This window comes from Xenopus laevis, chromosome 2L (assembly GCF_017654675.1).
Source record: "Xenopus laevis strain J_2021 chromosome 2L, Xenopus_laevis_v10.1, whole genome shotgun sequence".
NCBI lineage: Eukaryota > Metazoa > Chordata > Amphibia > Anura > Pipidae > Xenopus > Xenopus laevis.
Window position 1 is genome coordinate 49,742,682 of NC_054373.1, and position 16,411 is coordinate 49,759,092.

The window sequence follows — 16,411 nt, forward strand, 5'->3', positions numbered from 1 at the left end:
GAAACCAAGTCCCGGTGGTCCTGAGGCCCCCCGTGAGGGGGGGGGTACTGTCAAGACCGCCGGGAGCGCGAGGAGTCGCGTCCGCTCCCGGCGGCGAAGAATCCAAAATGGCGGCGCCCAGGCAACCCACGTGGGTTCCGACGCCGGCGCCGTGACGTCAGCGCGGCGCGACGGTCGCGGGCGCGCTGACGCTGGCGCAAGGGCGCCAAATTCGAATATAAAAGGACGCCTGAGGCGCCAAGATGGCGCCCGAAAATAGGATTCTGTTCCCTGAGTATTCCTGGGTTCCCTTGCTGTTTCCTCTGCTTATCTGCCTGATTCCTTGTTGTGACCCCTTGCCTGGACCTGGACTTCGCTGATTCTCTGCCTGCCATTGACCCCCTGCCTGGCCTTGGACTTTGTTTGTATTCTGCCTGTCTTTTGACCTGTGCCTGGACTTTGATTATTCTCTTGCCTTACCCCTGGATACCACGACCCTGATTCCTCGTGAGGGGCTTCCTCCTAGATCCGGACTACTCCCCAGAGGGGGCTCCCGGCTCCCTGACAAGTACTACTTGTATCTCCCACTGTCATACTGCAGTGCTACCACCCACTTTTGCCAGTTCAGTGCCACCAGGAGGAGCATCTGTAGATATAAAGCAACTAGTTGCTAAAACCATAGAGATATATCTCTGCTAACTAGATCAACACAGCTATACTGGTGTACAACTTGTAATGTTCACAATCAGTGTCATAGCTTAGACATATTTGTATTAGAACCAAAGTGGTAAAACCAGAAGTGACCTAGCAATGAAGAAATGCTTTCACTGATCAACATGTCAATGCTTTGGTGTTTACTCAAAGTAAACATTTTGCCAAAGAAAGGGCTATTTCCCAGAGGGAAAGTTAGTACTGGTTGGGAAAAAGTCCTTATCTACTGACCTCAATATTGTGTTAGACATAGAAAATTCAGTTGTTATTTGATTTGTTTTCAGATCTGAACCACCTGCTCCGCCAAGCAAATGTATCAAAAGATAATGGGGGTCAGTTTGCTCAGCTACATTATTTTAAGGCTAATAGCACAAGGACATGCAGTTTTATCCCTGTATATCCAATTGTTGCACTGCAAAGGGCTGTGTAGAATGTTTGTGCCTTACATTTATTTTGCATTTGTTCTTTGTTTCAGATTTCTTTTATTACTTTTGTACAGAATATTAATTAAAATATAGAGGCATACTCTCAGTTTTTTTTTCCAGAAAAGTAGGAAAAATCTGGCAATCTGTGAAACTTATTGTACTGCAACTAATCTGTAAATATTTCCTATTTGTATTCACAAACTTCTTGAGCAAAGTTCCCCACTTCCTACGTTTAATCAGCTGAAAGAGCTTTACAACCTGACCATTTTAATTTCTGCTTTAAAAAATTTAATAAAACCTTTAACATTGTATGCTGCTGCTATCCATGCCAACTGCCAACTGTCATTCCATTAAGCTGGCCAAGGATTTGAAGGATCGGATCTTTGCGTCTATGGCCAGCTTTAGAGCAGTGATCCCCAATCAGTGGCTCGTGAGCAACATGTTCCTCACCAACCCCTTGGAAGTTGCTTCCAGTGGCCTCAAAGCAGGAGCTTATTTTTCAATTTCTGGTTTGGAGGCAAGTTTTGGTTGCATAAAAAACAGGTGCACTGCCAAACAGAGCCTCTTGTAGGCTGTCAGTCCTCGTAGGAACATTTTAATGCTTGCTTTGCTCCCACACTATTTTTACATCTGTGGCTCATTGGTAAAACAGTTTGGGGACCCCCGCATCAGAGCATCAAATGCAATGTAGTAGACATTGTTTATAAAGTAGAAGGGATCCGTGTGGACTAAGTTTAAAGAGGAAGATGACTTGGTTATATTGTAATGGGACAATTATGTAATAAAAGGTGCAACGTTTGCTAGAGGTCTTATCACCTATAGCAGCCAATCAGCAGGTAAAACATACTGTCCGCATACTTAAGAACAAACATTTTATATGTTGCTATAGGTCCAATTGCCTAAGCTGCCAATCAGCAGGTAGCATTTCCAGGTCACCTGTTTAAAAGCAATATTCTGATTGGTTGTTCTGGGTTACTGCACCTGAGCAAACTGTGTACCTTTTATTGCATTTTGAGGAATGTATTGAGTAAGCAGGGTCGGACTGGGGCAGCAGGACATTCAGGGGCATAAAAACCCTACACACTACAACTTTACCTGTCTCCTGGCCCGATCACGGCTGCAACAGGTTAGAAGGTGTGGAGGGGGTTGCGGCTTCAGCCAGGGGGCAGAGGGGGGCTGCGGCTGTGGTGGGGGGCAAGGGGTGTATGTGGGTCCCTGAGGCAACAGTGCCAGTGGGCCCCTTACCCCTAGCCTGATGCTGTGATAAGTCTGGACAAGTATCCTACGATGCTGAACTGTTACAGCTGTTATTTTATAAAATTAATATTATATATCACAATTCCAAAAGGTTTTTTATTTAAATTGTTGTTCCCCAAATAATGATAAAACACTTTCCTGCTCCTTTTTGAAAATTGCTGAATTGAAACAAACCACAGTTCAATAGCTAAAAGCTAATTAGCTTGGATGTCAAATATCAGGGCACACTAGTATTGTCAAACGCTGCAGTGTTTTTTATTTCTGTTCTCAGAAAGGTCTTCTTTGCAAAATGAATAAAATCAGTGTGTGACAGGCTTTTTCTTAAAGGGATCCTGTCATCGGAAAACATGTTTTTTTCAAAACGCATCAGTTAATAGTGCTACTCCAGCAGAATTCTGCACTGAAATCCATTTCTCAAAAGAGCAAATCGATTTTTTTATATTCAATTTTGAAATCGAAGACATGGGGCTAGACATTTTGTCAATTTCCCAGCTGCCCCCAGGCAGGTGACTTGTGCCTGCACTTTAGGAGAGAAATGCTTTCTGGCAGGCTGCTGTTTTTCCTTCTCAATGTAACTGAATGTGTCTCGGTGGGACATGGGTTTTTACTATTGAGTGTTGTTCTTAGATCTACCAGGCAGCTGTTATCTTGTGTTAGGGAGCTGTTATCTGGTTACCTTCCCATTGTTCTCTTGTTTGGCTGCTGGGGGGAAAAAGGGAGGGGGTGATATCACTCCAACTTGCAGTTCAGCAGTAAGGCTAAGGCCACACTAGGTGATAGCGCCGCGATTTGACTCGCCGCGACTTTTAAGCCGCAATCGCTGGGGAAACTTTTGCGCTGGCGTCTATGGGGAATCGCGAAAAATCGCCAGCGTAAAAACACACGCGGCGATCTTTTCTCTACTGTCGCTCGAAATTGCCTCGCTAGGCGATTTCGAGCGACAATAGAAAAAAGATCGCCGCGTGTGTTTTTACGCTGGCGATTCCCCATAGACGCCAGCGCAAAAGTTTCCCCAGCGATTGCGGCTTAAAAGTCGCGGCGAAAAGTTGCCGCGAGTCAAATCGCGGCGCTATCGCCCAGTGTGGCCTTAGCCTAAAGAGTGATTGAAGTTTATCAGAGCACAAGTCACATGACTTGGGGCAGCTGGGAAATTGACAATATGTCTAGCCCCATGTCAGATTTCAAAATTGAATATAAAAAATCTGTTTGCTCTTTTAAGAAATGGATTTCAGTGCAGAATTCTGCTGGAGCAGAACTATTAACTGATTCATTTTGGAAATATTTTTTTTTCCATGACAGTATCCCATTAAACTGGAGCTGCCATTATTGTTATGATTAGAAAAGGCTTGTGGCTGTCTGAGCAATAGGAAATGCTCCATACATACTGGGTTGCTCTCACTGAATGGCTGTATTTGAAATTCTTGGATGGGCAACATTCTTGTTTTTTTTTTTTGCTTTCTATTTCAGGAATGTTATTTTCTATTCCATGTACAGTCTAGCCTGTCCCTAATATTATGAGTCTCCAGTGACTTGTTACTATCTATGGCACTGAAACTCTGACCTTGAAACAGCAGAGGATAAGTAAATAAGAACATATTAATGGAACATATGGAGCCAGCAAATAGCCTAGGGAAGCTGGAATTATGCCAAGGTTTCTTAAAAAGTTTTAAATGATATCCCACATAAAAGATATGTAGTGTTATCCCTGGAAACCCACACCAACAAATCTAAATTATCATATCTGCATCAGTGGAAGCTATATTCTGATTGGTGGCTAGACAGCTAGAGTAGACATCAAACCCCCCCCAAACAGATATATAGGACAGGGAGATAATAAAGTTATAAGCAGAGTAATTAATAATGTACAATCCAACACGCTGCTTGCTATCGGGTTGTAAAAACAGGAACAAATGTTCATGCAGGGACACATGTGACCCAATAGCCTTCACACCTCCATTTCAAGGTCCACAATCTTGTTTGGTTTCTTTTCCTACAAATTTATTTCTCATTGCCATAGGCAAAATTCAAGAAAGTCGCTGCATGTAACTGCATCCAAGCAGAGGCAATGTTTCTGGGTGCAGACACTTCAATCAGCAGAGCAGAAGACCAGGAGCAGATTGTGGTCCTACCCTTAACCTCTTCTGTATCATTGTCTGTTTAAGTCATGCTGTGTGCTGCTACTATTCATATGGTGTGGATCAAAAATAACCTCAGTGTCTAAGGCATTGACGCAATAGTTCTTTTTTTTTTTTGCCGGCACTGCAAATTCTACAGTGGCCAACACTTAACACATTAAAGTCAATCAATATCGTACGGGGAAATATGTGTCTCCTCACCTGTAACATGGTAATGGATCGGTTTCCATTGACTTTTTGTGTATCCATATTAGCACTGAAATTTTCGTCTACTTTAAGGCTTTGTAGAACCCAGGGCAAAAATCCAGTTTTGAATCCCAAAGATCTGTGCTTGATAGTAAGCAGTGCATTTGCAATAAGTAGCAGACAGTGTACATTATTTTTAGTATCATAAATTTGAATCAACAGCTGCAATTCCCCAGTTTTCATCCACTGCAATGTGGGAATTGTAAGATGTATGATAGCAGCATATTGCATATTAACAGAGATTTTATATTTTCTGCTGAGCCCACTGCTGGCTTTAATATTGAATCAGTGTGTGTGTGTATAAAGGTTTCTGAGAAAGAACGCTGTGTGAGTATGTGTGTTGGTAATTTGGAACTGAAGGTATGCCGAAAAAGGGTCAGTTGTGCGTTCATATTGATTTATTTGTATGTTGCTATCCCCTGTGTTGGAGCTGCTGAATAAATATCTGCCTTGGTTCAATGACATCAATGAGTGAAATGTCCACTTTGCATAGTAAAGGCCTTTCCAACTCCTATTACCCTGGAAGAGGTCTACATGTTATGTAGCAACTTTACACACCCATCACTAAACTCCAGGGTACAATAAGAAAACACCATAATGGAGTAAATGAAAAGTATATTAAAGGGGTTGGTTCACCTTTAAGGGAACTTTTATTATGTTATAGAACAGCCAATTCTAAGCAAGTTTTCAATTAGTCTTCATATTTATAGTTGTATAGTTATTTGCCTTTTCTTTTGACTCTCTGCAGCTTTCAAATGGGTGTCGCTGACTCCCTTCTAAAAAAACAAATGCTCTGTAAGGCTACAAATGTATTGTTATTGCTACTTTTTATAACTGATCCTTCTATTCATATTCCAGTCTCTTATTCAAATCAATGCATGGTTGCTAGGGTAATGTGGACCCTAGTTGCCAGATTGCTTAAAATTCAAATTAAAGAGCTGCTGAATAAAAAGATAAATAACTCAACAACCTTCAATGATACAAAATGAAAACAAATTGCAAATTGTCTCAGAATATCAATTTCTACATCATACTAAAAGTTATCTCAAAGCTGAACAACCCCATTTAATCAAGTAAAAAAAGTAGCAGAAAATGCTATATTTATTTAGTTCAAGTGGATCATTTTCTTCCTGAATGAGCAGGTTTGGTGGGTTGAAAGATTGAGTCTAAGATGCATTTCTTCAGCACAGGAGGTTTCACTGTTAGTAACAGGAATTAAGGAAATGTTTAATGATCTGTATGCCGAGGCAGGAAATCCTATCCTGACAGCTGTTTTATCTGGTCTTTTTATCTTATCTCTTATCGATAAGTTTTAACTTCATTACAGAAATGGAAATTTTAGCCCCAGCTATGTAGAGAATTACAGCACCATACCTTTTTATTTTCTGATTCAGTACAGCATACAAAGGCAAAAAGTAAGAAAGTAAGAATCTTAAAGGAAAACTATACCCCCCAAACAATGTTGGTCTCTATAAAAAGATATTGCATAAAACAGCTGTAAAACCCTACTTCATGTAAATAAACCATTTTCATAATATACTTTTCTAGTAGTATGTGCCATTGGGTAATCCTAAATAGAAAATTGCCATTTTAAAAAATAAGGGCCACCCCCCACCCTGCCTGCAACCTCCATCCGGGCCCCTGTCCTATCTGCAACCCCTCTCCGGGCCCCATGCCCTAGCCACTACCCCCCTCAGGCCCCCCCTGCCCCAGCCGCAACCCCCCTCAGGGCCCCCCTCACCCATACCTGTTTTCGATCGACCACGATCAAGACCAGGGGGGGGAATCAGGGGGCAGTTTGGGCCCCTGCAGGCAGTAGACACGTGCGGTCTGAGTCGTTAGGGCCTATCGTGTTTTTAACTGGTGTCCTGCCAGCCCAGTCTGACCCTGCATTTGGATTATTAAATGAGCTCTTTGGTTTTATATCCTGAAAAACATGGGAAAAATAAAACCACGGCTCCCTATGCATGCACCTAGTGATGCGGTCCACTGAATGCAACCAAACATTACAGTCCTCAGATCACAGTGCAAAGGTTAAAACAACTAATTGTAAGTTGATTTATTTATTTTCTTAAAATAAACACTATAATTAGTTTGAGATGCTCCTATAGGGCAAATTTACAAAAGGGCGAAGTGACTAACATTAGCTAAATTTTTTTGGGGCACCCAGGCTCCCCCATACATTTCCTACCATATGGCACATAAACTATACACTGGGATCATGTGTAGGGCAATATAACAACTCTATTTTATTTGTTAAGGTTTCCCTGGACTTGTGTAGTGTAATGTATTTGCTGCAACATATACGTCCATTCAACATTAACTTCCCGCTATATGCAAATTAGCCAACGTTAGCGCAACTTTGCTTCGCTTGGCGCAGTAACGCTAGCGCAACTTCGCCAGAGTTCGGCGCCCTGAACGCAACTTTGGATTTTAGTGCATTAGAGTTGTCCTGGCAAATCTACGCCTGCCGAAGTGTTGCGATGTGAGCAAAGCCGTCGCTGACGAATTTACGGAGGTAAGTGAATTTGCCCCTATGTGTTTTCAGCAGCAGATCTACCATTAAAAACCAACTTTACATGCTTGACTTTTAGGGCCTACTCTACCTTATGACACTAAAGACGGCATTGGCTTAACAAGTGCAGTTATGGTTGTGCGAAGTTTGCTGCAGTCATTGTGCAAAAAAAGTTAACTTTTATTATGTTATAGAATGGTTAATTCTTAGCAACTTTTCAATTCGTCTTTATTTTTTGTTAGTGTTTTATTATTTGCCTTCTTCTACTAATTCTGGCGTTTTAAAAAAAGCGCAGCAAAAGTTATTTTCACACATTGTAGGATCAGATAACATAACAAGGAAAGTCTGCTGAATTTGATGTCCACCTTTCGGTTCAAAGTCTTTATCAAGTTCATGTTGCCAAAATAAGAATTTTGACAGTAGGAACTTGTAAGCAAAGTTTCTTTTAAATCCTGGAGTGGAGGTAGGGGATCACTAAATCCAGTTTCCACTTCTTCTTGTAGAGATTAGCAGGAAGTAACAGGAAGGAGCAGCACATTTTCAATAGTGCACATGCTTTCCTTTCCTTACACATTTGCATAGCATGAGTTGTATTGCCAGCCAATACCATTCATGCTTTGCTAAAGGGTAAAGAGGTTTTGCTGCTTGATCTGAATGGAGTCCACCACTGAACTCTCTAAAATTAGGACTTGGTTAAAATGTCTTAAATGTAAATTGCTAGGATCTTTACCCATTGTAGCCACCTGTGTGCTGGACCATGTTGGCTGATACGATTATTGGCCTTGGACAAACAAATGGATCATAGTGGGAATCAATGCACCCACTGTTGACGAAAATGGGAGAAGGCCCATATATGGGCAGATAAGACTTTTAATCAACAGCTCCAGCACCACTGTCCTGTGGTTGAACACTAGCAAAGTGCCATAAGCTGTTCCAGGGACTCTCTACTGCACTTTCTATGCTTCCTCTTCTTTGTCTTGTCCACATACAATGTACAAGCTTCAACTAGCTGTCTCCCTACAGCCCATAGGATCTCAATAACCGATTCCATGAATGCTCAGTCCCTAACTGGTGCACAATTGCCCGGAGTTCTAACCGCTACCTTCTCATTTGGCCAAAGGCTACCCTTGCTACCTAATGGCTATCTGACCACCAATGAGCTGATCCTCACACCAAGGTGCTATTCACCCTAAACCTAGCCAAGTGCAGCCCCCTTTTCAGTCACACTGGCCGATTGTGTGTACTGTTATCAGTCCTTCTTATGCCAACAGGGTAAGTACCTACATGTGCGCTCCATTTTATAAGCTCCTGCAGAGGAATTTCTCCTACAGGCCAACCTTAGGGGTTGGTACCACCTACTGGCTGACAAGAACATTGTCTACATTAAAATAACATATTTACATTTAGATTAAAATAAGATATATATCCTGCTCCTGGAACTCCCATGTAAGTTCAAGTGTCACTTGGCAGTGTTCCATTAACTTCAGTCAAGACCAGTTCTCTGTAGATTGTTCCAGGGCTTGTACCAATATTGTGTCCTTTTTTCCTAACAGTCACTTGCATGAATCGCCTCTACTTTTTATGATGTAATACCAGGTCAGGACTGGGAGTCAAAATAGGCCCTGGCATTTCAACTAAACAGAGGCCCAAATAGTCCCCACCAGCCCAATAAATACTGACTGTCTATGGAATCTTACAGCAGCCCATCTGGCATTTGCCAGAATCCACAAATTGCCAGTCCGGGCCTGTGTAATACCATCCACTACACAAGCCAGAAAGAATAGGCAGAGCACATTTACTTTCATTAGTTTGCTAAATGTCAGTTCAGGCTCATTGGTATACTTTAAGCTTTATCTGTTTATTTATACATCAGTTAATGTTGCATTATAATGTTAAATTTGATTTGGCCTCTTTTGCACATTACCAGGTTTTATTTCAATGTAACACTTGATTGCTTTGGTATTATGTTCTTTTTTTCTTCTGTGATTATACACCATTCCCATCACTGCTACACAAATATTCTTTCCAGTTTCATGCTTTGTCCGTCAAAGCCATAGGGATGCGTTTAATCACTGAGCAAAAAGCCATTATGTCTTCTGAAAGAGAATTGTCATACTGTCGCTCCATAGACACATATGTTTTCCCACTGGCTATCAATTTTTTGTCTCCATCTTTATCCTTTCCATCTTACACCCACATCCCAGCATCTAACATCTGGTCGCTTTGTGTTTGTGCAAATACACAGCAAAGAGAGAAAAGAAAAACAGTGGGCATTGTTTAAGTCTGTGGTAATGCGTAGTTTTTACATGGATTTCCTGGCAGATTTCAGAGTCTGTGCATAAATATATTAATACACAAACCGCAGTCATAAAATCCGAATGCAACTGTAATGTTCCATCAATTGTGATTTCATATAAAAGAAAATCAGTTAGATTCAGTTAAAAAAACCTGAGCATGGTTTTCCTAGGCCATATTGTGCTATGTAGCAATATATGATCTTGAAAACATCAGGGACAGATTAAAAACGTGATGCGGCGTTTCTAGACTCCTGGCCGCCCTAAGGCAGTCTTTTGGATGCTGCTCCCCCTCACACCTGGCGCTTATGTTTCTGAACAACGCCGGAGCGGGGAGAATGGGGGCCGCATCGATAGTGCAGCGAGCACAATAATAATAAAAGACATTACGTTTTCCGAGGTGCAGTAACTTATAGCAATCGATCAGCAGCTAGCATTCAGTGGTCACCTGTTTAAAAGCAAAACATTTTTGGGGGGGGGTTACTGCAGCAGGTCAAACATTGTGGTTTTAATTACATATTGGGATTCGTTCACTTTCACTTTAAAGGAGCATGGGAGCCCCTGCCAAAATATGGAGAGCAACAGACAAGGGAGGAGGTTGACTGGGGGAGGGTACCATCTGAAGACTTTCTGTTATACATGGATATGTAGAATTTGGTCTATTTTGCAGAGGTTTAGCTGAACCTCTGAGTCCTATGCTTTTTGATACATAATGTTACATATTATCCTGTGTCAGGCTTTTGTTCTCCTTTAGCCAAAGGCAGATGGAGCATTGTCTCTGCTGCTCTCAGCCTGCATAATTTTTTAAGGCTGAGAAAAGCAGATCCGCTCCGTGCAATATTTCCATTGATTTATGAGCAGTCATACACAGAGGAGGAAGGCCTGAAAATGCCTGGTTTTAGACCAACTTCCACTCCACTGCATGTGCCTGATCTCGTACCGAAGGGATTCAGTTGTATGGAGATGGATCCGCTTCTCTCAACCTGAAAAAAATACACAGGCTGAGATCAGCAGAGCAGAGGCCTTTTGGCCTTGTTATCACCAACCAACATTGTAACAACAAAATATTGCTTTATATGGGACAAACCCAAACCAAACCAAATTTGTGGTGCAGACTTTGCCTTGGAAACAGTGGAGTCTGTTTATAGCCCGCAACCAGTTTTTCATTTGACTTCTATATGCTGCATAGGCCATAGTTCTGCCTGTTGGAACATTAAAGTATTATATAAGATAATTCTGAGTAAAGCAATAGGAGGGATCCTTTCTCCTGTGATGCGAAAGGTTAACTCCACGTTTCTTCTGCTGTGTGCTTGTGTTCACCTATCAGTGCTGTGCAAATATTTATCCCAGATAGGCCATATGACACTCTAGGTTGTTGGTTGTTTTCATGATAATCCTGCAATATAAATTTTTCGTGTTGTCTGCGTATGGTTTTCGGGTGTATGGTTTTCTGTCAATAGCCTCTAAACACAGGTTATATACTGGCTGCCTCTTTATGTTGTCTTTAGTTCTAATAACCAAATGGTTGAAATAAATACTATTCCTTACACTGGATTATTTTAAATGTCATTGGCACTGACTATGTGCATATTATGTGAGAACCCATTCTTCTCTTCTTACCATTGTTTTCCAAAGGAACATTCATTTCAAAAACAGCGGAAGGGGGGGTTGGCACAGTCTCACTTATATTGTCTTTTCCTTGCTCCTTTTAGGTGATGCCACATTCCATGGGAATAAGAATGTGCCAATGTATTTATTTAATATGTAACACTAAGAGCGTCCCTGCTGCAAAACTGTATTAACACATTTAACAACATCATTTAAGTTTCCTTTGACATGCAGATGCTCTGAATCATAAAATCGCTTCCTTGTCACCAAAGGGACACTCTTGAAATGCTTTCTCGCCTACATCAGTTCCCAGCTTCTGTTTTATACTCCCAAATGTATAATACACAACCTAATTAGATTGTTCTGCATTAAAATCATAGATCTTTTGTATTTACTTGATTAAAAAGTAAAATATTTAAGGCCAAGGAAAGATTATCCTGTGAAGACAAATGTATAGTTATTGTAGGTTGCGAACAGCCATCTTTGTCCAGAGTACTCACACCCAATTTCTAATTTGTTCTTTTGTCTTACCAGTCGGCCGAGTTCTTTGAGATGCTGGAGAAGATGCAGGTAAGGGATACCCACTGCAAGATATTGTGTTTTTTTCTGCTGTAGAATAATCTTGGTATCACTTATAGGTACAGGGAGCATGGAACTACTCTGTGCTCCATCAGTCCTACCTGTCCTACCCTGGTAATAATTCTTACCATATGGTGCTGACAGCAGTTCCAATCTGCTAGTTTCAGTCACCCTGTATTGATAGCAGTGCCAGTTACAGCTTTAGTAATAGCTCCAAATATCTTTCACCAGGACCAGTTGTAAATTTAGTGCTCTAGTTCTGATCGCAGTCCCACCCTTCTTGCACAAAGAGTGATAGATTTTATGTCATCTGCTGCTAGTGTTTAAGCTATTTTCGCAAATGTGAGCATTTATTTTATACATTTGTAATACTATTCTTAATTGCCGTAGACTACTACAGGGCACTCTAAAGTGGGACAGTTTGGATTCTCTCACACATTTCCACCACTGACAAAAAATTTTGAACAATAACAACAGGTTTATTTGCTGTTGATCTTACACACTGAGGGTACACAGCTAATAGTTTGTAAGCTGACACAGGCACAGATAGCCTAGTAACTACAGTCAGTAGTATTCACACATGTATTACAGCCGTGTCATTTAAGGCTCACCAAGGTAGTTATGTCTACCTGCACTTGCCCACTTAAGCCACTCCACTGGTGAACATGCTTGTGGCACTAACCCATCTCTTCTCTTTGGTGGAACATCTGACTGCTCTTCTAATTATAAGAATAGAGAGGGGATGCACACTCAATAAAGAAAATAATACTTAATAAACAAAGGTGGTATTTTCAAATTCTCTTTTATATAGTGTATAGTAAACAAATATACATCAGGCAAACGGGTATACAGTATTATGCAAAACAGTATTAGCACAAATATATACATACCACCAAGTTACAAGATCAAGGCAAAAAAGGGACAAACCACAGGGAGCAGATACACTTGCCAATGATGAGAACACCCCAATGTTTCGGCACTATAGCCTTTGTCAAGGGGAATTCTGATGTGTCACCAAGCTAAGGTATAAATACCCCATTCAATTAGACTCGAAAATCGTAGTTTTCGCGCGATTCCCGCACTTCCGCATTTGTGACGTCACGTGCGCCAGCGTTATTACGCTGGGTAAACGCCCAGCGTAATTACGCAGCTCCCAACCTACGCAAATACCAATGACAGTATCAGTGTACATCATATCATAGCAACCACAAGCAGTGCATTATATAGAGAAAAGAAGGGGTTTAGTCATCAAATCTCTGCACTAATAGGGATGGAAAGATTTAGTCATTAAATCTCTGCCCAAAAATGTGTTGGAATATATCATATCTTAGCTACCAGGTGCAGCGCTTTTTAACACAATATGGAGATTAAAGGAGAAGGAAAGCTCCAAGACAGTTAATTGCAAATAAAATAGCCACAATAGTGCAAGCTAGAACGCTATATTTATTCTGCAGAATGCTTTACCATACCTGAGTAAACAGCTCTAGACACTGTCTCTGTTTGTTTAGGATAGAAGCTGCCATATAAGTTTGGTGTGACATCACTTCCTGCCTGAGTCTCTCCCTGCTCACTAACAGCTCAGAGCTCAGATTACAGCAGGGATGGGAGGGAGGAGGGAGGGGGAGAGGAGCAAACGGAGCATGCTCAAGGCCGTGCCCTGGAGGTTTAAGCTGAAAACAGGAAGTCTGATACAGAAGCGCATGTGTACACAATAAAAGCGAAGCAATGTGGTGTTTCTTTTGACAGAGGACTCAGAGCAGCATTGCTTTGAGGGTTTACTGGTGTATTTATATAGACCTTTCTGATAAAGCTTACTTAATTTTAGCCTTTCCTTCTCCTTTAAATAACCTGGCTTTGCCAACAATGAAAAACATCTCTAAACAATTCTAGGCATTTATACAAAGAAGTGTATACATATATATTCATATAGTACAAAAGGATCAATCACATGGACTTTTATGCTCTGGAGTCCTGTGTCCTTAATTCATCACAGGATTACAATAAAATTATCCAGAGCATATCAGTCTTGATGGTGCTAGAGCTAAAAAAAAATGTTGTAGAAAGGATCATGAGGTTAATAAAAAGACATACTAACATGTTTTCATCCTTAAAGTGTCACCCATTCCTTGGGAAAAGGGTGACATATGTCAACTGTGCATAAATTCAATTATGTGACAGTGTTAGAATTCAGTGCTTCATACATCAGTAACAAAATTCATCTAGTTAATTATACAATAATCATAATAAATTCACTGATGATATTGAATCATCCTTTCCGAGTCCTACCAGAAGGCATGGGCGCCGTTGCCCAAGTGTCCCAGGCTACCGCCCGTGAACAGCTTGAACGGATGGGTCCGGGGTCGTTTGGACTCCCCTTCGCCGAAGTTAGGGGGAGTCCTGTCTACCCCGGGTTCTGCCGAAGCTTCCCCCAGGGCGTGTCATGGCCTGGGGTTCAGCCAAAGGACTATGACCCCATCCAGGGTGCTCAAACCAAACACAAAAAAGGTCCTGGAGTGTGCAGTACAAGGCCATTGATTGCCTTTAGTAAGGCTCCAGCTGGCAGCTGGAAAAAGAAAAAACTTCCCGCTCACCTCCCTCATGGGAGCACAGCAACCCAGCTTTCATCAAGCTTCCACTTGCCAGCCTTGTCCAGAGGACCAAGTGTTTCTCCGTTCTTCACCTAGGATCATAAGAACAGATACTCCTCCTTGATCTTTCCAGCTAGAGGACCAAGTGTTTCCAAAGGTACTACACTTGATCTTAGCCAAAAGGCCGAGAAGCGATCGGTTAGTCAGACATCAGCCTTATATATAGTGTCAGGGTAACATGGTAACAACATATGCCCATGTCCCTCTTCTAGAAAGTGTCCGTGCAATATAGTGAGACTGTGTCAAGAATGCCGATATCCATTAACCATCTCTCCCATAGTGATACCAACCACTATCATAAAGGAAATTCATTTAAGGTGCCAGTGCCGTACAAAGTTAAAATCCACATTATTTGTTTTGTGAGGTCACCATCAGGATCCTATGTAATCTGTAAGAACAACATATAGTATTAAAATACATTATCTTAAGTTTATTATTTAAAAACATCAGAATAAGGTAAAACCCATTAACAACACAAGCTGAAGTCAAAGCATTATAGATTACTCAAAAGAAAAGGGACAACTCTAAGGCTCTTCTAATAATCCTAATCTCCCCCTCATTCCTAGAGTGGGACAGAGCTGCCGGTTTTCAGCATGGCCTTTGCTTAGGGCGGCAGCTTTTGGGAGTGGATCCCAGGTGCTTATATAATTGAATACATTTGTTTTGTGAAAAGTGGAAAATCCCCCCAGCCACATTGGGAGACTTTGTATATAAATTCAGAGCCGAAGCTGGGAGTGGGGGTTGGTTTTTGTAAAAAAAAAATGTATTCAGTTATGGTGTAACTACCTATACAGACACCGTGGTTGCGCGGGCTGGGGGATCTGCTGCATTGTAATCCCCCTCTCCAGCCCATTGTGGTGGGCCCCCTCAGTATTTTACTTTTTGGTGGCCCAGCGCACCAAAGTCACACCACTGCACCCTATATATAAATACAGACCTAGCTGATTTATCTTTTGTTTATTTACCATCTGCCCTCCTCCATGAGCGGATTCAAACAGACCTGCCATTACAGCTCCCCTACATTTTATAACCAAGGTGACACCTACTTCCACCTCCCATACGGCATGCTTACCTCTTATAGACCCAGCCCACAGCTAGAGATAAAACCATAAACATTAAGGGCTGGGTAAATGTCTACTTGTCCAAATATGATTATTATAGAAGAGTGCTGCCTTAACCCTGTACATAAACCTGAAGAGAGGTCTGTAAACCCGAAGAGAGATTGATTGAAGTGATTACTACTGACAAGCCTTTACAGGTTTAAATGAGTTGTGGATTGCAGTCAGTCAGAGCTGACTCAAACACTGGAACTGTTCAGGTATTATGGAAGCAGTCCTACACACAGAGATGCATAACATAAATACACAGATGCTAAACCGAAAATTCTTTCTTAATAAATTGCGTTTCATTAGATAGAAACAATAATATAGTAAAACAAAATAGTCAACACAGAATAGGCCCCTGTAAGGCTATATGTATTCATTTTTCTTAGCATGGTTTTCAAACATAGAATTCTGTGCATGCTGTTATTATTGTACATCCCGCTAAGTATTAGAATAGCTGGAGAAGCAAGATCACTATTAAACAGGTTACAGACAGGAAATTAATTCAAGAATAATGAAACCTGACAAAGTCGTTTACACCGACCACAGATTCCAGGGTTGCTGTTGGGATTTTTGCATGTTTCCACCTTAACATTATTTGTGTGTCTTACTCTCTTTCTCTTCATTTATATGACATACACAGCAGACAAACTGCTACAACCCATGCCCCTAGGGCACTCAAGGTAGCTTATTTACATTGGGTTCACAAAACATACAGTAGATTACCTGTACAATGAAATATAACTGGTAAATCAGTTTTTATACTAATTCCCTGAGATGCCACAGACATTATAGATAGTCTCAATGGGAAACTAAAAAAAAAAATCACCTACCCAGTAAAAGGAGAACTAAACCCTAAAAAATTAATATGGCTAAAAATTCATATTTTATATACTGAACTTATTGCACCA

The 16,411-nt window shown here is 41.2% G+C and overlaps 1 protein-coding gene across 6 annotated transcripts in view; it reads left to right on the forward strand.

Annotated features, from left to right (window-relative positions):
- rap1gap2.L (RAP1 GTPase activating protein 2 L homeolog) overlaps nt 1-16,411 on the forward strand; it is a 443,489-nt gene that overhangs the window by 367,611 nt on the left and 59,467 nt on the right. For all 6 annotated transcript variants that reach the window (XM_041581866.1, XM_018246321.2, XM_041581865.1 and 3 more), the window contains one exon: nt 11,705-11,740. In XM_041581866.1, coding sequence (XP_041437800.1) covers nt 11,705-11,740 — 36 coding nt within the window. The remainder of the gene's footprint in view (nt 1-11,704; nt 11,741-16,411) is intronic.